The sequence below is a fragment of the Danio rerio genome, chromosome 11, assembly GCF_052040795.2.
Source record: "Danio rerio strain M-AB ecotype USA chromosome 11, GRCz13ab, whole genome shotgun sequence".
In the NCBI taxonomy this organism is placed as follows: Eukaryota; Metazoa; Chordata; class Actinopteri; order Cypriniformes; family Danionidae; genus Danio; species Danio rerio.
In genome coordinates, this window is record NC_141031.1 from 937,501 (window position 1) to 961,237 (window position 23,737).

At 34.8% G+C, this 23,737-nt stretch overlaps 1 protein-coding gene and 1 long non-coding RNA gene across 7 annotated transcripts in view; one reads left to right on the plus strand and one right to left on the minus strand.

Annotated features, from left to right (window-relative positions):
* Positions 1-17,417, minus strand: part of atg7 (ATG7 autophagy related 7 homolog (S. cerevisiae)) — an 80,406-nt gene extending 62,989 nt beyond the window's left edge. For 3 of the 5 annotated variants that reach the window (XR_015502205.1, XM_087273005.1, XM_087273004.1), the window contains exons 1-11: positions 16,819-17,417; positions 15,378-15,549; positions 13,932-13,986; positions 12,969-13,086; positions 10,608-10,685; positions 10,403-10,519; positions 8,820-8,966; positions 7,464-7,552; positions 4,848-4,969; positions 2,218-2,308; positions 1,014-1,158 (exon numbers count right to left, since the gene is read on the minus strand). Coding sequence is in view for 3 of the 5 variants with exons in the window: in XM_087273005.1 (XP_087129131.1) it covers positions 1,014-1,158; positions 2,218-2,308; positions 4,848-4,969; positions 7,464-7,552; positions 8,820-8,966; positions 10,403-10,519; positions 10,608-10,685; positions 12,969-13,086; positions 13,932-13,986; positions 15,378-15,522 (1,107 nt within the window). In the remaining 2 variants the exon portion in view is untranslated. The remainder of the gene's footprint in view (positions 1-1,013; positions 1,159-2,217; positions 2,309-4,847; positions 4,970-7,463; positions 7,553-8,819; positions 8,967-10,402; positions 10,520-10,607; positions 10,686-12,968; positions 13,087-13,931; positions 13,987-15,377; positions 15,550-16,818) is intronic. The other 2 variants (XR_015502206.1, XM_087273006.1) reach the window with 1 other exon arrangement.
* On the plus strand, positions 16,874-23,182 carry LOC147841611 (uncharacterized). Of its 2 annotated transcripts, XR_015502229.1 has the most exons (4): positions 16,874-17,005; positions 17,960-18,133; positions 21,377-21,466; positions 21,735-23,182. It is a non-coding gene; the product is annotated as an uncharacterized LOC147841611 (long non-coding RNA). The 2 variants fall into 2 exon arrangements; XR_015502230.1 differs by lacking the exon at positions 21,377-21,466.
* The last annotated feature ends 555 nt before the right edge of the window (positions 23,183-23,737 follow it).

The following is a 23,737-nucleotide window of genomic DNA, read 5'->3' on the forward strand; positions in this document are numbered from 1 at the left end:
GTATATTAGTTATATGTTTTTATATGTGTTCATTTATGAACTGATAACTACATAAATTAACATAAATAATGCATATGCTAATCCATAAGAGGGGTATTTTGTTTAGGTGACATTGTTTAAGCACTTGCTTATGGGTGGGTTTTTTTTTATTTCCTTTTATAAAATATACTTTGAAAGAAGAAAATCACATAAACCTGGGATTAAAGGTTTAAATTAAATTACACATTTTAAAAATCAAGGATAATTTACTTTCATTTTTTTTGTATTTTTGTGGTGTTTTCCAGTGCAAATATTTGAATGGAAAAAAAAAATAAAAAAAAATAAATAAAAAATTCATTTGAATTAAAAGGTTTAACTAAAGTTAAATTAAATTTTCAGGTTAAATATTTTAAATGTAATATATATTTTAAATTAATTAAATACTTTAAATAAGCTAATATTTAAAAATATTTTAAATAAAATATTTTTATTTTATTTTATTAAAAATAAAATTAAACTAAACTAAACTAAATTAAATTATACTAAATTAAATTATACTAAATTAAATTAAAGCTAAATTAAATTAAATTAAACAAAATAAAATAAAATAAAATAAAATAAAATAAAATTAAATTAAATTAAATTAAATTAAATTAAATTAAATTAAATTAAATTAAATTAAATTAAATTAAATTAAATTAAATTAAATTGTCACTGAATCATCTGCAATGTGTATGAAGCGTATAACGATCATCAGGATCTTAAATCCTTGGGAGTTTTCAATATTTGCATTTTTGAACTATGTATATTTATTTATGTTTATCTCCTCTTTGCATCAAATTACAGTAAGCGAATGTCTGCTGGTGTGAGGTGTGTGTAATGCAGTGTGTATGTGTGCAGGACTCTGACATGAATCTCTCTTCTGGCTGCCGTTATCAGTCTTGGCAAAGGGTGCATTACTACAGATGCACACATTGCACGGGAAACCCTATACAGTGTGTCTGTACGTTAAATCCACAGTAACCAGCTCCTACCATCAGTGTTCTGGCCACATTGCAGCCCAGTGTTCCGGCTCCCAGCAGTAAACACCTCGTAGACACCACTTTCTCCAGATCCAGAGCCGGCACCAGCCTCCAGCGCATCAGCTTCAGGTTCAGGTCCACAGACGATTCCGCCAGTCTTTAACACAACAGACACATCTCATATTCATCAGGAAACACATCAGGGAAACAAATAAACACCATTTCTGAAAGAAGCTCCCCTCTTCTGCTCTTACATCATGTTCTGACAACAATGGAAAATGCAAAGTTGCTCATTTCCAGGACAGCGGTGTTCAATAACATCAGAACATTTTCAGAAGCAATCATAATTAGGGTGGTATATCAGTCACTAGCCCTGTTTTTACACTATTATTTAAGGTGGTATGTCATTCATTAGCCCTGTTTTTACACCATTATTTAAGGTGGTATTTCATTCACTAGCCCTGTTTTTACATCATTATTTAAGGTGGTATTTCATTCACTAGCCCTGTTTTTACACCATTATTTAAGGTGGTATTTCATTCACTAGCCCTGTTATTACACCATTATTTAAGGTGGTATATCATTCACTAGCCCTGTTATGACACCATTATTTAAGGTGGTATTTCATTCACTAGCCCTGTTATGACACCATTATTTAAGGTGGTATTTTATTCACTAGCCCTGTTATTACACCATTATTTAAGGTGGTATTTCATTCACTAGCCCTGTTATGACACCATTATTTAAGGTGGTATATCATTCACTAGCCCTGTTATTACACCATTATTTAAGGTGGTATATCATTCACTAGCCCTGTTATGACACCATTATTTAAGGTGGTATATCATTCACTAGCCCTGTTATTACACCATTATTTAAGGTGGTATTTCATTCACTAGCCCTGTTATTACACCATTATTTAAGGTGGTATTTCATTCACTAGCCCTGTTATGACACCATTATTTAAGGTGGTATTTCATTCACTAGCCCTGTTTTTACACCATTATTTAAGGTGGTATTTCATTCACTAGCTCTGTTTTTTTGACAGATTGAGCAACCGGTAGCACAGATTGTCAAAACACTGACCCTAACTAGATGAGCAGCCTATTTTTGTCTGTCTTTTTTCTTCTATTTGTCAGTGTGTGTGTGTGTGTGTGTGTGTGTGTGTGTGTGTGTGTGTGTGTGTGTGTGTGTGTGTGTGTGTGTGTGTGTTTACCTCTTGGGGTCCATGCATTCGCTCAGATTAACACTTCTGGGTCCCATCGCTCCTTTAGTGTTTTTCTCCCAGCCCACACTCTTCGGACACACTGCAGAAACACATTTACACACATTAATATAACAGAATATGTATTACTGTTGTTCTAAGATTTAATGATTTTGTTATGATTATGTCACTAAATATGGTAAAAATAAATAAATAACTGAAGAAGCCCTACAGTACAGGTCACTCTTAAAATATAACATTGATAATTTCTCAAATGATTAATTATTACTAATAATATTACTAATAACTGAGTAAAAATTAATCAAGGCTTTTATTTAATTAGTTTTTTTCCAGTGCAAATATTTTTTAAAAATTATTTAATTTAAAAATATTACTTTAAATATCTAGCATTAAAGCTATGTTTAATCAAGACATACTTACATGTATAACTAATATTTTTTAGTATTTTTCCAGTGCAAATAATAGAACAATAATATAGAATTAAAAAAAAAGTAATTAAAACACATTAATTTGTACCATATTTCCAGTGCATTTTTTACAATAAGGAATAAATAAAAGGATTAAATCAAATCATTAATCATAAAATATTACATTAAATAAAATTTTATACATTTAAAAATCAAGATAAATTTACTTTTATTTGTAGTATTTTTGTATTTTATCCATTGCAAATATTTAATTAAATTTAATACAATTTATAAATCGAATCAAGACCCTTTTTTAATACAATCTTTCAGTGCAAATATTTCAATAATTGAATTACGTTTTGATTATTATTTAATTAAATTTTATTATTAATAATTAAATGTCACATTAAATTACACTTACAAAAGTTAATATTCTAACCCATTTTACATCTTAAATCATGTATGTGTGTGTGTGTGTGTGTGTGTGTGTGCGTGTGTGTGTGTGTGTGTATGTGTGTGTGTGTGTGGTGAAATGAAATGATTATCCAGCATTCAGTGAGATCGCAGCCCTTCTGAATGTGAGTGAATCAGTGGAGTGTGAGGATCGCCACCAATGTGTGTGTGTGTGAGTGTGCGTTTCTGAAGGAAAAAAGCATCGGCTGTTTGACAGAACCTCGAATCAGGCCATGGATGTGAAAATGAACAACAGAAATTGGATCACGAAGAGTTTTCAACACCTCTTATCTTCAACAAAAGAGCTTCACCCCAATTCCCAACATCAGTGCAGACACTCCCGCGGGAATACACACATCACACACTCCCCGCAGGAATACACACGTCTGAACATTACAGCCAGGATTCACACTCAAAGCCAAATGTGAAATTCCCTGACTTTTCCCTGACATTCACTGACAAAAAAGGCTGAATTTCTCTGAACTACAATGAATAATATTAATGATCCATATTCGGTTTGAACCACAATATTACTGATGCAGCTTCTTCTATTGATGTGCCCAAGGTTAATATTAAACTGCCATTGCTGTCTATTGAAGGTGTGTGCGTGCTGTCAACGACGATCAGGGAGGGCAGTGGCGGTTCTAGTTTAAATGACACCCTGGGCGAACCACCCAATACACCCCCCACCCCTCTTAAATGGTTAGATCTGTTTGTCAATAGATATAACATTGTATTTATATTCATTCTAAATAAATGCAATTGTTATTAATATTATTATACAATTATTCGTCTAAATAAATAATAGAAATCAATCCTAAATGTTACTCGATAACAGCTGGAGTGATATGCGAAGATCACTTAAGTAATCTTTTGCATGAATATTTATTTATTATATATTAATATAATATATATTCATTTCTTGTCGGCTTAGTCCCTTAATTAATCCGGGGTCGCCACAGCGGAATGAACCACCAACTTATCAAGCACGTTTTTTTACACAGCGGATGCCCTTCCAGCTGCAACCCATCTCTGGGAAACAGCCACACACACTCATTCACACTCATACACAATAGAATGAATCATTTTTTCCCAGTGTATCTGGACTAGAGCTTCTTAGAGAGATAGAGAAATGTCATGAACTGTGGAGACTCCCGCAGGAACACACACTTCTGAACACTACAGAGACCAGAATGCACACTTCAGAACACTACACAGAGACTCCCGCAGGAACACACACGTCTGAAGTGTGATGAATGTCAGGAATCGCCAGCTTCAGATCTCAGGGATGAAGATGAGCAGAAAAACAAGCCCAAGCGGAGGACGAGTAAACTCTACTAGACCTTCAGCGCTGACGGCAGCTACTGAACATCCCCACAGACACCAGCACTAAATATAGAAACCACACAGAGTCTTTGGTTTTACAAAATCTGAGGTTTTTACATCATTGCGCTCTGTCAAACTCTTCTTTTCTTTCTTTACTCCTCTCGACAACCTGTATGTATTAATATCTGTAGTTGGGAGTCAACTGTCCATTTGAACGATGATTCGTTTGTTCAAATCTAAAGAGTCGATTCTTTTGAAGTCCCCTTAAATGAATCTTTAATAAGAGCTCATTTGAAATGTTGACACTCTACAAAGCTAAACACTACTATCTGGTATCCATGAAAGTGAGCCTATTGCAGGTAGATGTCCTGCTCTCCTGAGGCCTGATTTGAGCCCAGCCTTTATTCTGCTGTTCAGATGAAGGTGATGAATTACCTGCAGAAGGCGCCGGGTCTGAGAGTCTGAGCTGAAGGACGATGCTGTGCTGGACGGAGCGAACGCCTTGGAGAGTCCGGTCTCTGAAGCACAGAACCTCCACAACATCCAGCTGTGAAGCCCTGTGAAGAACACACACACACACACACACACACACACACATATAAATACAGATACATACATACACACACAGACAGATCCACACACAGAAAAGAACAGACACAAACACACAGAGAGACAGAAGCACACACACCTATGCACAAACAGACACACACACACAGAGTTGCTCTTTGAGTGACCTTAAACTTACAATCACACACAGACAGTGAACTGAAGCCTGAGCGCAGGAGGAGGACTGTGGCATTTCAACACTGAACACTACGCTGAAAATACTGCAGGATTTACGAAATAAACACACTTCAGCAGATCTACAGATGAAGACAAACTATCAGGCCTTTTTTAAATATTTGCTTGATGTTTAACAGATTATGGGCCCTATCATACACCCGGCGTAGTGTGGCGCAAGGCGTGGCGCAGTAGTCTTTTGGTAGTTTCAGCTTGGCGCAAGAGTGGTTTTGAGGCGTTGCACTACGCTGTTTAAACAGCAAATGCATTAGCGCTCATTTGTGCGCTCATAGGCGTTCTGGTCTAAAAATGGAGGCGTTCTGAGGCGGACCGCTGGAGCGTTGCTATTTTGAGAAACTATAATAGATTTTTCATTAGACCAAAACAAACCCGGTCTAAAGTCCAGCGCAGAGTTGCACCTCGCTTACACACTGCTTAATACACACAAGAGAGCAATAGGCAAATATCTTTACATATGAAAACATTTAAATATTAAGAATATATATAGGATATAATAAGAATAGATATAGAATATAAATATAAAGGATTAAAATATTACAAAACATGTTATTTTCTAGCCTACATAAATATGAAAAATTCCTGCTTTTATCTCTTCTTCATCTCGGGAGGCTTTTTCAGTTCATTCATGACAATTTGCTTTTCTATAATGTTATTATTATTAGCAGTATTATTTATTATATCCATATTTATATGTGTTTTATTAAAAACAAGCTTAGATTTGTCCACCTGTCAGGTTTTAGAGCATATGGGACACAGCGTGTGTTTTAGGATATAACTCAGGTTTTTAAGCACATTTTGTTATTATTATTCATTTATTCGTTTGCTGGAAATTAGAAATGAATTTAGAAATAGTTTTGAAATGAATATTTGCACTTAACAAACACAACTAATTATTTATAGACTAATTTATGTCTGTGCGTAAAGGTTTCCCTACTCAAGAGCGAAAGTGATCCATTATCTCTCATTCTCACGCAGTAGATGCTCTGTTTAACAGTTTTCTGTTAACTGTTTGCTTGTGAAATGCTCATTTTTTCCACTTGGACTTACTTTGCGTCCTGTAAATAGCGAATGCGCTCTTGGCGTGACGCAGCTGGCTCTTAAAGGGAATGGGAGATGAGACTCTGATTGGTTTATTCTTAAAACACACCTATAACTCATTAAGAAAATAAACTCAACCCTTTTAGACCATGCGCCGAAGCGCAAGGCAGATTTGCCGTCCTTAAATTAGCAAAAACGCGTCCTGACACACCCTGAAAGCGTTTGTGCCCTGCGTTTTGCACATGGACTGTCAAAATAGAGCCCTAAGACTTTTAGTTTTTCACAATATTCCTGATCATATTGTTCTTCTGGAAAAAGTCTTATTTCTGCTGGAAATTATATATAGAAAGTGCATCCCAAATCACATACTAATAACTATTCTACACCATTTTGTAGTATAAATAGTGTAAATAGTGCAATCACACTGAAATATTCATTCATTTATTCATTTTCTCTTCGGCTTAGCTTCTTTATTAATCAGGGGTCGCCACAGCGGAATGAACCGCCAACTTATCCCGCACGTTTTACACAGCGGATGCCCTTTCAGCTGCAACCCACCTCTGGGAAACGCCCATACACTCCCATTCACACTCATACACTGCAGACAATTTAGCTTACCCAATTCCCCTTTAGAGCACCCATGCCAACATGGGGAGAACATGCAAACTCCACATAGAAACATCAACTGACACAGCCGGGACTCAAACCAACAACCTTCTTGCTGTGAGGTGATGATGCTACCCACTGCGCCACCATGCCGCACTAAATTTGCTTCATATTTTTACTAAACATTTATTTCTGGACTGTGATCTTCAGTGTTTTTGTTAGAGTTCATCAGTTTAGTCTTTGCAAATGTATTACTGTAAAGCATCCCAAATGTTCATTTAAAAGAGAGATCTGTCAGGGCTGAACACTGTAAATCATTTGCACATCGGTTTGAATAAAAGCGTCTAAAGGTAAATATAATCAGAGTATACACAAATCAGACACTCCACATTTATTACCCACGATTGAAGCAGTTTGTCCAATGCTTTCTAACAAACCCCCAGATATTCTAGCAGATGGTCGGACATCATATTTTCTCACATTCTTGTAGTCGCAGAAAAAAAAAACAAGTTAGCGATGGAAAGTAATGCGGAGCGGAGCTGTGGAAACAGGGCTATAATTTAACACTGGTGGGAAGCGTGTTGGAAAAACTCATTACAGACGTACCACTTTTTAGCGAGGAGGACGAGGAGGTTTCTGAGAGGCCATCCGGGATGCTGAGGCAGCGTGCATGGGTCGTACACACCCACAGCCACCTGAAACACACACACACACACACACACCGCAGGAAATGCCATCAGTGACATCACAATCATTTCAAAAACTCCATTAAACTCCACCGAATTATTACCCCTCTGTTTATTTTCTTTCCCAGTTTTTGTTTAATGTAGAGCAGATTTTTTCAACACATTTCTAAACATGATAGTTTTAATAGCTCATCTCTAATAACTGATTTATTTTCTCTTTGCCATGATTACATTAAATATTAGACTAGATATGAGGCTAATATTATTGACATTAAAATGGCGTTTAAAAATTTAAAACTGCTTTTATTCTAGCCAAAATAAAACAAATAAGACTTTCTCCAGAAGAACAAATATTATCAGACATACTGTGAACATTTCCTCGCTCTGTTAAACACCATTTGGGAAATATTTAAAGAAGAAAAAATAAATTAAAGGGGGATGAATAATTCTCACTTCAACTGTGTGTTCAACAAAGGCGGCAACACCAAAGCTCCAAAATTGCTAATTTATTAAATTAAAAAGGCTAAAACAAAGCGTGTAATGTTTCGAGCCACACTGCTCTTCATCTGTATTTTCACTTGAAATATTTGTATAATTTATAAATGTATATTTTATTTATTGTACTATCTTTATTTCTATCTCTATCTATTTCTACAGATGTTCTGTGACTAAAATATTATTGTATTTAAAACATTTGTTTAATAAATCTGTTTTGTTCAAATGCACCAAGATACATGACCTATATTCACTGAGAAATGGAGGAAAATATTAATTTACAAAATGGAGAGTGCTCATTTATGCTGAGCATAATAATTAGTTTAGTAAAGGATTAGTTTCTGCCCAGCACTAATTTCAATGGATTGTCATCATTTATTTCTTAAATAATCCACATATTTATAAACAGGTTAATTAGGGTAACTAGGCAGGTTAGGGTAATTAGGCAAGTGATTGTATAACAGTTGTTTGTTCTGTAGACTATCGAAAGAAAATGTAGCTTAGAGGGGCGAATAATATTGACCTTAAAATGGTGATTGAAAAATTAAAAACTGCTTATATTGTAGCCGAAATAAAACAATAAAGACTTTCTCCAGAAGAAAAAAATATTATCAGACATACTGTGAACATTTCCCTTAATCCGTTCAACATCATTTGGGAAATATTTAAAGAAGAAAAAACAATGACAAAGGGGGGCTATTAATTCTGAATTCATTGTTATGTTATATAATTATTACTTAATCTGCCACAAATGTTACTGATGTGAAGTGCTGTAAATTACCCTCTTTAGGTCCGGGAAGAAGGAGTTCAGCTCTTTCAGAGGAGCCACTTCAACACTTTCCTCAGAGTATTTCAGCAGAAAATGCGGGACTGCCGTCGTTCCGCTGGAGGCACAGAGATTATCATACGCCGATTGCAAACTCGATATCTGTGAAACAAATCGATCCAAAACAATCAGCGCACCTCATCGACGCATGAAACGCAATCAAAAGAAAAAAATGAATGCTCATGAGTGGGTGGAAAATGTTTTGTCAAAGGCAGAAATGCACCTAAAGGTCGAGTGCAAATGAATATGGACTAAATATGTCTGAATGTCACTCCACACGCACAATGGCATTCATGGAAATTCATTATTTATATAATATAACATATCTGGGGCGGGATTATTAGTCATTTAGTGCAGAGCTATCAGTTCATTAGGGCAGGCTGTCAGACATTTAGGGCGGAGCTTTCAGTTCATTAGGGCAGGTCATTTAGGGCGGAGCTATCAGTTCATTAGGGCAGGCTATCAGACATTTAGGGCGGAGCTATCAGTTCATTAGGGCAGGCTATCAGACATTTAGGGCGGAGCTATCAGTCCTTTAGGGCAGGTCATTTAGGGCGGAGCTATCAGTCCTTTAGGGCCGGTCATTTTGGGCGGAGCTATCAGTCCTTTAGGGCAGGCTATCAGTCATTTTGGGCGGAGCTATCAGTTAATTAGGGCAGGCTATCAGTGATTTAGGGGAGGGGTTATTATTTATTTATTAGAGAGCTATCAGTCATTTAGTGCGAAGCTATCAGTAATTTAAGGCGTGGTTATTTGTCATTTAGGGGGGAACTATTAGCGATTTAAGGCGGAGCTATGAGTAATTTAGGGCGTGGTTATTAGTCATTTAGGGCGGGGTTATTAGCCATTTAGGGTGGAGCTGTCAGTCCTTTAAGGCAGGGCTATTAGTCATTTAGGAGGGAGCTATCAGGCATTTAGTGCGATGCTATCAGTAATTTAAGGCGTGGTTATTCATCATTTAAGGCAGGGCTAGCAGTCCTTTAGGGCATGGTTATTTGTCATTTAAAGCGGGGCTATTAGTCATTTAGGACTGGGCAATCAGTCATTTAAAGTGGAGCTATCAAGCATTTATGGTGGGGCAATTAGTCATTTAGGGCGGAGCTATCAGTGATCTATGTTCAGACTATTAGTTATTAAGGTGTGATATTAAGGTGTGACTATCAGACATTTAGGAGGGAGCTATCTGTCATTTAGGGTGGGGTTATCAGTTCTATAGAGTGGAGCTATCGATCTTTATGGCGGAGCAAGCAGTCTTTTTGGGTGGAGCTATCAGCCATTTAGGGCGGAGCAATTAAGCCTATTCTACTTTAACTGGATGTACTGTACGTTGCAATACAGGAAAAATCTTATCTTCCAATACACGCTGACCTTAAGACACATCATGTTTCTCACAGCCTATCTGAGATTATGCCTTCCAATAATTACTGCTGAATAAATATTTCTAATCAGCACATGCTTTCCATAAAGCAGCGCCTAATGACTCATTATCCTTCGCACGAATCCTCCGTGTGGGCATCAGTTTGGGCTCTCCTGCACACCTGTTTGTCAGAGAAATGCTGCTCTAATGACAGCGGCGCGCGCAGCAGCTGGATGCCCTCCACAAAGCAGAGCGCAGGAAAGCAGAACCAATAATAGAAGTGATATTTCTTCAGATCCTGCACAAACAAAAGCCCCAGTCAGAAACAAATGGATGAAAGGACATTAATTTTACTGGGACATTTTCTAAAATGTTGGCACACAAACCGCAAATGTCAAGAGGATGAACTTGTTGAGGATTGAAGAGTCTTCGAGAGCAGCGCCGGACTGAATAGCGCTCCAGATCTGTGAAGAAGACAACATTATCAGAATTAATTAAAGGGACAGTACAGCAGGGGATATTAATGATATGGTTTACGCAAATGCAAAAGTGAAAATGTAACAGTCCTGGCTGTAATTGTAGTTTTTTTTTAAATTTGTTAATTCAAAAAAAAAAAAATAAATAAATAAATGAAAAAACAAAAACGATAAGACAAAGAGCTCTATTTTACTGATCTAGGCTCAAAGTCTATAAAACAGAAATACTTTTTAACATTTCTGTGCATTTTTATAGCATAACACACAAACCGAAGTGAATAATGCCACACATTTTAAGAAAAGCCATCACGAAATTATCATTTTAGGCTGCAGATATCAAGGGACTGCTAAGAGATGCAATTTATTTGAGCTTTTGTTGGATATTGAGTTCCATGCAGTGTGTAATGTGGCTGTTTGTTTGAGAAAGGAAAAGGTCTGCAAAGATCAGAGTGCAGATAAACGCAGTTATTGTCTGAAACTTGCTGAAATGAGTCGTCAGTAATTTCAGCTTTATTTTCAGCACAAACCTTTGTAGGTTTGCACTGAATTTGCATAATGCCAGTCTATGTTCATTTACATTTACATTGAATAATTTTGCAGACGCTTTCATCCAAAGTGACTTACAATTGCAGACAACAGATGCAATCAAATCAAAGTCCCAGCGGACTAATACAGAGCATGGAACAAGTTCAACTGTTGCTATTGCTTTTTTAAATTAATAAGAAAGTAGTAGAATAGAATAGAATATAATTTAATAGAATAGAATAGAATAGAATAGAATAGAATAGAATAGAATAGAATAGAATAGAATAGAATAGAATAGAATAGAATAGAATAATGGAATAGAATAGAGAATAGAATGGATTTGAATAGAATAAGATAATGGAATAGAATAGAAAATAGATTAGAAAACGGAATGGAATAATAGAATAGAATAAGAAGTAACAGAACAGAACAGAATAGAATTGAATAGAATAGAATTAAATAATTGATTATAATAGAGAATAGATAATTGAATAGAACAATAGAACAAAATAGAATAATATACAATAAATAGAATATTAACAATTATAATAAACAATTAATAGAATAGAGAAGAAAATGAAATAATAAAATGGAATAATGGAATAGAATGCAATTAAGGAATGGAATAGATAATAGAATAAAACAGAAAAAATAGAATAATTTAATGAAATAGAAAGGATTCTTTAGAATATAATAAAAAATAGGATAAAACAATGGAATAGAAAATAATAAAACAGAATATAGAGAATAGAACAGAATGGATCAGAATATACTAGAGATTAGAATAATAAAATAGAACAGAGACTAGAATAGAACAGAATAAAATAGAATAAAAAAGATAATAGAATAGAGAAAGGAGTAGAATAGAATGGAATAACAGAATAGAACAGATTGGAATAATGGAGAAGACCAGAGAATAAAATAATGGAAGAGAATAGAGGATATAATGTAATAATAGAATAGAATGGAATAATGGAACGGAATAGAATAAATAATAAGAAAAGAATAGAGGATAGAAAGGAGAATATGATAGAATAGACTAGAATACAACAATGTAATAGAAAAGAATAAAGATTATAATGGAATAGAAGAATAGAAAGTAATATAACATAATAGAACCATGAAATAAAATAGAGAATACAGAGTATATAGAATAGAGAATAGAATAGAGAATAGAAATGAAAATAGAATAGAATAGAGAATACAATAGAATAAAATAGTATTAGAATAGAAATAAGAATAGAACAGAATAGAGTAGTACAGAATAGAAAATATAATAGAATGGAGTAGAATATAATAAAACAGAAAATGGAATCGAGAATAAAATAGAGTAGAATAGAATAGAAATAAGAATAGAATAGAGTAGAATAAAAACTAGAATAGAGAATAGCACAGAATGGAGTAGAATAGAATAGAAAATAGAGAATAGAATACAGTAGAATAGAAATAAAAATAGAATATAGTATAGAATCAGTGTAAAAACCACTGGGCTTATTAAAATGCATTGATAAAAGCAGCGCTGTTTGTCCACTGCTCATATCTGTGTGTAATTACCACCTGCAGAAAGCCGGCAGCAAAAATAATTGCATTAAGAAGATTAAGAATAAAGCAGTAATTAATCAAATGATGGAGAAGGATGTTCAGTGTCCAGACACGCAGAGAAAGGAGGAGCGTAACTCAGTTAGTGCACAAACACACAGAGCAAATCAAGCGAATTGAATTAATTAGGAATGAATGAAGCTGCACCTCATTGGCTGCTTTGTCCAGCAGGGCTTTTTTGTCGGTGGATTTGAAGGCTTCGAGTGTGTTTGTGTTGTACAGAGTTCCTGATGCGGGACAGCAGCGCGCCGGCGTGGGTCCATCCCTATTACACACAATTAAAGCTGAAGTCAAAATTATTAGCCCTCCTGTCAATTTTATTGTCAAATATATCAGAACTAGCTGTGCTGTGAGTGCTGGTCAGGTGTGCTTCAGAATGAGTGTGTGCTCATGCTTCTGTCAGTCTATGTGGCTCCTGTTGCTGTTCATCTTAAACTCCACATCTATAATCCTCTGAGTCTATGCTGACATTATCTTTAGCAGCTCAAACACTCTAATGGCTACTGGACAGACGGCTGCTTCTCACTCAGGGCTGCTGATTATGCTAATGAGAGATAGGCACTAGTGGGCGGGGCTTTCACTCTCTGATGACATGTACAAAAGCAGAATGTCAATTAAAGTGTTTTTATCAAGTCTGATTAGAACAAACACAATTCATTCATGTCCACCATTAGAAGCTTGCGTAACAGCTCCCTTTTAAACTAAATTAATAACATATTAATTGACAGCAAAGTTCTCACATACACAGATGCATTTTCTTCTGCTTGCAGCATCTTATACCCTATTTTTGCAGCCTGAAGAAACCTCTCCATGTTATGAAGTGATTAATTCTTATTTTGAGTGAAGGGAAGGGAAGAGCAGATGGTTTTGACAGGGTCAGAAGTGACTTTATCCATCAGAAAACTGAGCTGGAAATATCTGTTCTGTGTGGCCAGAGCAATTACTCAGCCATCATAAACGTTAAATTAATCCTACTGAAACCGCCCTCAAGGACTTCACTGGCAGAGGAAAATCATTAATTTCACAAGTAACAGACGTGATAATGAGGCAGATCTCCAGGCTTTCAGAATAACCAACTACATCGCATGCTTTAAATACGTAAAAACTTACGCATCAAATGCGCTGAACTCCAGTGTCAAGCGCGCCGGCAGACCAACAGCATCACCTGCAATTATAACAACATTTGCATTATATCACAGCTGAAAGATGCATTCAGTGCTCTCAGATGGATATGGTTATTGAATAAATAAATTAATGCTAATATATGCTGTACCGAAGAAACAAACTGATAAGAGCTCCTGTGAAATTTGCATTATTTAATATTGCATTAGTTTAATGTTGCTGTTTATAGTGCTGTTTAATGTTTTTCACAGAATTTCCTATTATTTTTTTATTTTTAGGATAATTTTTATTTTAGTTTGAGGTGGAAATAAAATTAAATTTAATAAAATAAAATAAAGTACCCTCTATGATATTTGTATCAACAAAAAAAATTCTGGAGCAATTTTCTTTTAGTTAAAAAATTAAATTAAATTTATTTTTTTACAGTATTTTCTAATATTATTACTTTTTTGGGAGAATTTTTATTTTAGTTTAGCTGAAAATAAAATAAAAATAAATAAATAAAATAAAACAATAAAATAAAAGCAAGTAAGGTTAATATTGCTGTTTATAGTGCTGTTTATTTTTTCACGTTATTTTCTATTACTATTTATTTATTTTTTTGGAGAACTTTTATTTTAGTTTAGTGGAAATAAAATAAATAAATACATTTTTAATAATAATAAATTAAATTAATTTAAATTCAACTAAATAAAAATAAATAAAATAAATAAATAATAAATGAAATTATAACTTATTTTTTATTTATTTATAATAAATAAAATTAAATATTAAATTAAATTAAATTAAATTTAATTTAATTTAATTTAATTTAATTTAATTTAATTTAATTTAAGTTAATTTAAGCCAGTAAGGTTAATATTGCTTTTATGGTGCTTTATAGTGTTCTTATTTTTCCCCCACAGTATTTTCTATTATTATTTTTACTTTTTTCTATTTAATTTGAACTTTACTTGAATTTGTATTTTAGTTTAGTAGTAAAAAAATAACAAAAAAATAATAATAAAATAAAATAAGCAGGTGAGGTTAATATTGCTTTTTATAACGTTTTTATTTTTTCCACAGAATTTTCTATTATTATTACTTTTTTATAAAAAATTTTGGAGAATGTTTACTTTAGTTTTGTGGAAAATAAAATAAAATTTAAAAAAAAATTAAACAAAAAATAATAAAAATAAATAAATAAAATAAATGAAATAAAATGTAAAATAAAATTCAATTAAATTAAATTCAATCAATTAAAATAAAATTTAACTTACATTAAATAAAATTAAAGCCGGTAAGGTTAATATTGCTCTTTATAGTGTTTTTTTTTCCACAGAATTTTCTATTATTATTACTTTTTTTGGAGAATTTTTATTTTAGTTTAGTGGAAAATAAAATAAATCAAATAAAAACATTTTAAAGTGTTAAAAGCTCGTTCTCCAAACTCACCGTTATAGTAATATCCCTTGATGTTTTTTGGACTTTCGTCTAAGCGGTACTCGTTGAGTTTCTTCTGTGTGAGCTGATGCCAGAATCCGGCCTCCAGAGCACTGCAGAACGGGGCGAACTGAAGCTTCAGACTGGATTCCGCCATCGAGATGATGTTAGGAGTCCTCACACACTGATAAAAAACACAACAACACTTTAATTATCCACAATATAACTAGGCATGGGATTATAACCGGCTTCAAGGTTTACTGTGATTTGGAAAAGTCAAGGTTTTAAAACTGGTCAAATTTTCAGTTATATCGTTTCTGTGGTATATTTAGGGTTTTGGGTTTTTTAAGGTGTTTTTTTATGACTATTTTATTTATTTTTAATTGTTTATAATTTTTATGTGTTAAAGAAACAAATATATAAAGAAGGCAAATAATTCTGACTTCAACTGTACGTATATATTTTTATATCTAAATATAAACTAACATGTTCTCAAATAGGCAACATGATGGCACAGTGGGTAGAGCTCTCGCCTCACAGCAAGAAGGTTGCTGGTTTGAGCCTAGGCCGGGTCAGTTGGTGTTTCTGTGTGGAGTTTGCATATTCTCCCCATGTTGGCGTGGGTTTCCTCTGGGTGCTCCAGATTCCGCCACAAGTCCAAAGACATGCAGTACAGGTGAATTGGGTATGCTAAAATTGACCGAAGTGTGTGTGTGTGAATGAGTCTGTATGAATGTTTCCCAGTGATGGGTTGCAGCTGGAAGGGCGTAATAATGATAATAATGATGACGTGTTTAATACTTATTTCCCTCACTGTATATCAGTTATCTAAAGGCAATAAATGAAATAAAGGTGAATATATTCCACCCTTATATTATTATTCTTATTTTATATCAAAACATTTTAAAGGCATTTTAAACATTAAAGTAGACGATTTATTCACATTTAATGTGCTTTCTGTGTTTGTAAAAATCTATTTTCTTAATTTAATTTGAAGCAGACAGTAAAATCTCGTCTTTGACTTGTATATCAAGATAAAAGCCAAATTAATAAACTATTTAAAACAGTAAAATGCTAACTTATATTGTTTTCTCGTTAATATAGACATTGTGAGACTTGATTTGTGGAAGTGTGTTAGCTTTGAAGACGCTGTTCCCCGTTTTCACTTCTGAAAGTTTGTCTGTCCGAATTATTCGTTAAATTATTTGAGCACAAACATCTAGCAAACTTATTAATGTCATATCAACGTAATAAAAATAAAAGCTGCGTTCTTTAGTGCTGTAATATCAGCCAACGTTACTGTCTGCTCCAGTAAAACCGTCATTTCGATTTGTTTGAACACTGCAGAGAAATACACAGTATCTGACATGTTCCCTGTCATAATTATACTCCTATTAGTGATAAATTCAGAGTGAAAGCAGCAATAAGCACATATGACAGAAACATCACTTACCAGTCAAACACTTCCTTGTTGGCGTCATGTGACCACAGTCATGCTGCACGCATGCGCAGTCGGTTTGTTTTGGAATACGAAGGGAGCTATCGTTTCACAAATGATTTAAGAATTAATTAAATAAGCGAATAAGCTACAGAATTAAAGACGTGGTGCAGTTTTTGCTAATGTTCGAATTGGAAATGCTGTACGTTCAACGTGTTGACATCTTTACAAATGCTGTTAGCAGTGTTAGCACACACGCGCGCGTTTACTATGGTGTTTAATTATAAACGCGATCATAAACGATGCGCAAATATTATTAAATCACATTAATTAGTGGTTCAGTTGTTTAAGTGTGTGTCGAGATATCTTATGTTGTTTCTGAAGGAGTCCATGAAGAGTCCTATGGTGCCAAAACCATCGAATAAAAGGCAAAACCCCAAAAGAACAGGAAAACGCACACAAGCAGACACGAGAAGACTGATAAAAACCTATAAACGCTGTTCCTTTTCATTTTAACCCTCTGAAGGCGAATCAGCTGATGTTTGAGGTGTAACGACAGTGAACCAGCCTGAAAATCCAGCTGAGCTGCTGTTTTTATACACCACACATTTACTGATCAGCCCTCTAGAGTCCTGGACATCTTATAGCTCTTATACATTATAGACTTAATTTAGGGAATTTAATTAAAGTCTACGCTATTTAAATCGGACTACAATTAATGCATTTAAAAAAAATAAGATAAATGGCTTAATTCATATCAGTGTATACCCGGAAAATAAATTTATTAATTCTCACTCATAGATGAATTATTATAAAAACAAGTTCTAAAGCAACATAATAACAGGACATGCTCCATAGTTTGGATTTATGCATAGTGCAATGTACAGTGTTTATCAGCAGCTGCTGTAGGCCTATAAGACTGAAGGGTTTTATTCTACAATTACAATAGGCCTAACAACCAGATAGATGAACATTATTGCAATTATTACACAGCTACTCGCTACAAAACTAAACTATCGGACACAAACTGATCTGAGCATCTGTTTACTGGACTGCAAATCCCAGTTTTAAAGTTAAACAGTAGGCTAGACGTCTTTCTTTGGTTGAGTGTAAGTTTTGTATACATTTATTCATTCATTTTCATCCACTTATCCAGGCTCGGGTTGCGAGGGCAGCAGTCTCAGAAGAGAACCCCAGACTTCCCTCTCCCAGACACTTCCTCCAGCTCCTTCAGGGGGATCCCGCAAAAGTATCTAGATGCAGCCTGTATGATGCAAGCTGGGATTGCATCACTCAGCGATGCATTCTCAGACACAATGCACTTAATGGGGTGAGTGACGTCACTGTGACGGGTAGGGTTAGGGGTGGGGTTAGGTGAGTGCATTAAAAAGCATTGGATGCAGCTCAGATTGCACTGCACCAGGTCTGCAGCCAGACCCCTCTCCGATCCCGAGGCGTACCCAGGCCAGACGAGACATAGTCCCTCCAGAGTGTTACTGCAGGTCTGCATATACTCAATACCTCCCAAAACACTGAAAACTTAAATAAGTTTGATTAAAAATATATATGTAATTGAGTTAAATTTATCAATTTAGTTGACTAAGGGATTTATTACACAAATATACACAAAAATATTACAAAAATACAAGAGACGTCACTGTGGGAAAAAACATTTCTCAGCTTTTATTTGTTCCATTTGAATGAAAACTTTAAGTCCGAATTAGCCAGGGGTATGAATAACTTCAGGCTTGACTGTATATATATATATATTTAATTGTTTTTATACAACCAACATTAAACCTTTGTAATCAGGTTCATCGTCACCTCATATCTAGAAACACAAGTGCTTATACACAAACCAGGGGTGCGTCTCAATCAGCTTCCCTAGCCATAGATCAGTACATGAATTTGGGCACTGAGATGAGCTTGGTTCACTAGACATTAGCAATGTTTCCAGGCATTTTCGAATATCACATAATGGAAATGGCTAAATGGAAATGCCAAAATCCACATAAAAAGTACGCACAACATACTAATCTCAGAAATAAAGGTAAGCGAGCTGTCACTGGGGTGGTATCTTTTCAAAAGGTGCATATTTGTACTTAAAGGGTCCATTCTGTTACCTCAAAAGTATATATTAGTACTTAAAAATTTAAAAGAGAACATTTACTGGTAACACTTTACAATAAGGTTCATTAGTTAATGCATTTACTAACACAAACTAATCATGAACAACACATGTACAGCATTTATTAATCATAATTGAAGATTTACTAATGCATTATTAACATTCAAGTCCATGCTTGTTAACATTAGTTAATGCACCATGAGTTAACATGAACTAACAATGAACTACTGTATTTTCATTAACTAACGTTTATTAACATGAATAAATACTGCAGTAAATGTATTGTTCAATGTTTGTTCATGTTAGTAAATGCATTATTTAACATTAACTAATGAACCTTATTGTAAAGTGTGACCAAGTTACTAATATGTATCCTTGAGGTATTAATATAGACCTTTTAGGTACAATTTTGTACCTTTTGAAAGATACCACCCCAGTGACAGCTCGCATACCTATATTTCTTAGATTGTAGGGTAAAACTTATATCCAATAATAAAAACTGACTATGAACTACAATGCAAACACATTTACTGAATAAATTTAACATTTCCAAACATTGATTTAGATTTTACCAGATGATGGTCAGATATCACTGTGTGTTTCAGGGATGCATTAATGGAATGTTTCATTGTAAAATATCGGAAATGTTGTTTTGCTGATTGTAAAAGGCGTCAGCTCTCCGTCAGTCCGCCATCACAGTGCTTCAGTATTATTATTCTTCTATTATTTTTCCCTATTATTCTTGAGCATCTGTCTCACGCCTTTAAAAGCCACCTCACTCACCACGTTCATTCAGTCTTCGTCTTCAACAGCGGCAAATCCCAAAGGTGCATCAAACCACACTTCTCTCAGCAATATTTCTGCATGTTTTGCAGGATGTTTTTCTTCACTTAAGTCTCATTGGATGGAAACGCTGCTTTATTCACTAATGTTTTATGAAATATTCCAGTTTTGTGCATAAATTTAAGTCAAATCTTTGGATGGAAACACAGCTAATGGGATACTGTGCATGACTGAGAAAATCCTCATTAAACAACATCAAAACTGGATTCTCTGGATAACAACAAGAGTGATATTTTTCACAAACAGTCGAAGTCAGAATTATTTGCCCCCCTGTTTACTTTTTTTTTTTTTTTCCCCCAATTTTGGAGAGAATAATTATTTTCCCAATCATAATAGTTTTCAAGAGTTCACACTTAGATACTGTTTGACAACTTGTTAGCAAGTTAGCAGGTTTGGTTTGCTGTCCCGGGGGAGAACCCTGAGCTCGTAGATAGTTGAGCCCAGGGCTCCCGCCAGGTCCATAAAGCATGTGAGGGGAGTACGAGGTCAGGTGTTCTCGAGAGCTCCCCTCGGCAAAAGAGGAAAGGAGGAGAAGCGGTGGATGGGGGGTTTCTTCGGAAAACGGAGATAAGGGAGTAGATCTTAGCTAGGTTATTTATAGTGAGTTTGGATCGATCTGATTGGCTAACTAATGAGTGTAGATGAGTGGCCAGCTGCAGTCAATCATGTCATGTGCTCCTCTCGAAATTAGTTTGTGAAACTTCATTTAATAACTCATCTCTAATAACTGATTTATTTTATCTTTGTCATGATGACAGTACATAATATTTGACTAGATATTTTCAAGACACTTCTATACAGCTTAAAGTGACATTTAAAGGCTTAACTAGGTTAATTAGGTTAACTAGGCAGGTTAGGGTAATTAGGCAAGTCATTGTATATTGATGGTTTGTTCTGTAGACTATCTAAAAAAAAATGTTTAAAGGGGCTAATAACATTGACCTTAAAATGATGTTTAAAAAAATAAAATCTGCTTTTATTCTGGTCGAAATAAAACAAATCAGACTTTATCCAGAAGCAAAAATATTATCAGACATACTGTGAAAATTTCCTGAATCTGGTCAACATAATTTGGGACATATTTAAAAAGGAAAATAAAAATCGAAGGAGGGCGAATAATTCTGACTTGAGTTTCACATATCAGATATCAGAAACATTTCAACCATTAATCATTTGTTAGATTGCCTATCTATGCTCATTCATAGTTAAATATGAATAACTCTTTCTTCATTAAAAAAATGTGTGCTTTTGTTTGGGGGATTGGCGATTCTTCAAAATATAAGCTTCGAAATAAACCTAACACCATTATCCAGCAGGAAGATGCCCAAGATAAAATGTAAAACTACTCTCGACTGTGTTTGTTTGATAGACAAAAAGTCATATACACAGAGGACAGCTTGAGAGAGAGAGAGTAAATTATGGGGTAATTTGAACTACTCCTTTAACACACCTGACTCCCTGATCAGTGCTGAACAAGGGAGCTGATTGAGACACAGCCCAGCTCTCTACTGAATACATTTATCATATAATATCATACAATCTGATGCAGATTGCAGACGTGTCGAGCAGCGATAAATAATAAGATTGCTCTGTACTTTCAAGATCACAAGAATGGCAGATGCACAGAACCACCAGTGAGTCACAAGAAACACTTGCAGTCAAAGGCAACATTATTCGCCCTCCTGTGAAATTGTAAGACTTTTTCAGCTATTTCAGATGCTTCAGTGCTGCTGTACAGAGCTTTTTCACAGTATTTCATGACAACATCTTTTTTAAATCTGAAAAAACTATTGTTTCTTTCGGTTTGACTTGAATAAATGCGGATTTCACAATTTTTCAAGTCAATAATAAATATGTATATATTAATGTAATATAAATATTTTGGCAACTGTTGTCCAATGATTTGCATAAATTATTAACATAATTTATTAATTTATTCTCTCATTAATTTTCTTTTCAGCTTGCTCCCTTTATTAATCAAGGGTTGCCACAGTGGAATGAACCCCCAACTTATCCAGCATGTGTTTTATGCAGCAGATGCCCTTCCAGCCACAATCCAGCACTGGTTAACAACCACACACTCTTGCATTCACACACACACTCATACACTACGGCCAGTTTAGTTGATCAGTTCCCCTATAGCGCATTTGTTTGGACTGTGGGGGAAACCGGAGCACCCGGAGGAAACCCACGTCAACACGGGGAAGACATGCAAACTCCACACACACACTAACTGATCTACCTGGGACTTGAACCAGCGACCTTCACGTGTATGGTGACTGCACCACAGTGTCACCCCAATGTGTCAATTTATTATCAACCAAGCTTAAAGGTGCAGTGTAAGTTTGACACCCAGTGGTTGAACTAGGTATTGCACTCCTGGATCGAAACACATTTTCACTCGGTTTCTACGAGTCCACACAGGCGCAGGTTGCCAGATTGATGCGAGTGTGCCTGACTATTGAGCCTAAAGGCTGATTTAAGGCAGATTTGTACAGTTTTATATCTAAAAGCAACGACACATGATAGAAGAAATATTTGCCATGCTGAAATGTGTTTTTGTCCTAACCAACTGTTGGAACTCTGAATCTGTGTCTCCTTTTTGAGTCTCATAGTCATGTATGCATGCTTTGAGAGCCTTTCTGACTGAATAAATGAAATACGCTGTTTTCCACCGTCTGGCAACCCGGGGTGCTGAAATATAATCGGCTAAACTAGCATTGGGCGTGTTAAAAGACCAAAACAAAGATAGCATTTCTGCATGCAACACACATTTTCAAAGCAGAATATCTGACTTGTGCAAAAATGCTCACTAAGCATGATTCTGACATATCTGCAAACATTTTATGGGGTTTCAGCCTGATCTCACGAGAAAACGTAAGTATTTTACGTTTTGCCAGTTTAGTGGCTAATTGATGTCGTACGAAATGATACGATTTTAAAAAGGAGGCGTGGCACCTAACCCCACCCCTAACCCCAACCGTCATTGGGGGAAAAGCAAATCGTACTAAATTGTACGAATTAGATCGTACGAATTCATACGAATTAGCTACTAAATGAAAAAGTTACGAATTGCTGTGAGATTGTGTTGGGTGTTCTTATGCTTTAGAAGAGTCAAAAATTGCACCTTTAACCTATTTAACCTAGTTAAGTGTTTAAATTTCACTTTAAGCTGAATACACCATGTCGTAACAACACACAACACAATGCCATGACACAAAGTAAAAGCTATGTGTTGCATGTTAAAAGGAGATTTTATCCTAAACAATAGATTTAAAATGTAAAAATATATACGTTTAAAAATAAAAAGTTTTAAAGTATGTTAAACAAATCTTCTCTGTGTAACGAGCGAGTACAAGTATAGTGAATTAAGTCCATTTATAAAAATAAAGTTGAGATGTTTAATAATGGAGCCTTTTCACTAGACTGTTATGGCGTGTTTAATGCTCATCATAATCTTAAATCTTTGAAAGTTTTAATATTTAGATTTTTTAAAACAATTATATGTATTTCTGTATGTATAATATCATCTTTGCATTAAATTATAAAAACGAACGATGGCTTGTGTAAGGTGTGTGTAATGCAGTGTGTATGGGGTGCAGGACAGTAAATCTGACAATATTCCCTCGTCTGGCTGCCGTTATCAGTCTCACACTGTTGTTTTCCTCTTTCTGAAAGTCTTGATAACACCGTCCTGGAGTTTTTCTCTTATTATTTCAGAAAATAGGATTGAAAAATATAGATTTGTTGTATTCTCCCATTCACTGCGTTCTGAGTTCACCAACAATGACCACTTCTGCAAATGTGAACACACAAACATGAAAAGGCTCCATAACTGCAAATAAGCAGGGATTTAATAAGCCAATCTTACGATTTAAAAGATTTTTTAGACTTCAAATGACTGCCTAAACAAGATTATAATTTACTACACTACACACTGCTATGAAAACTACGAAAATAAGG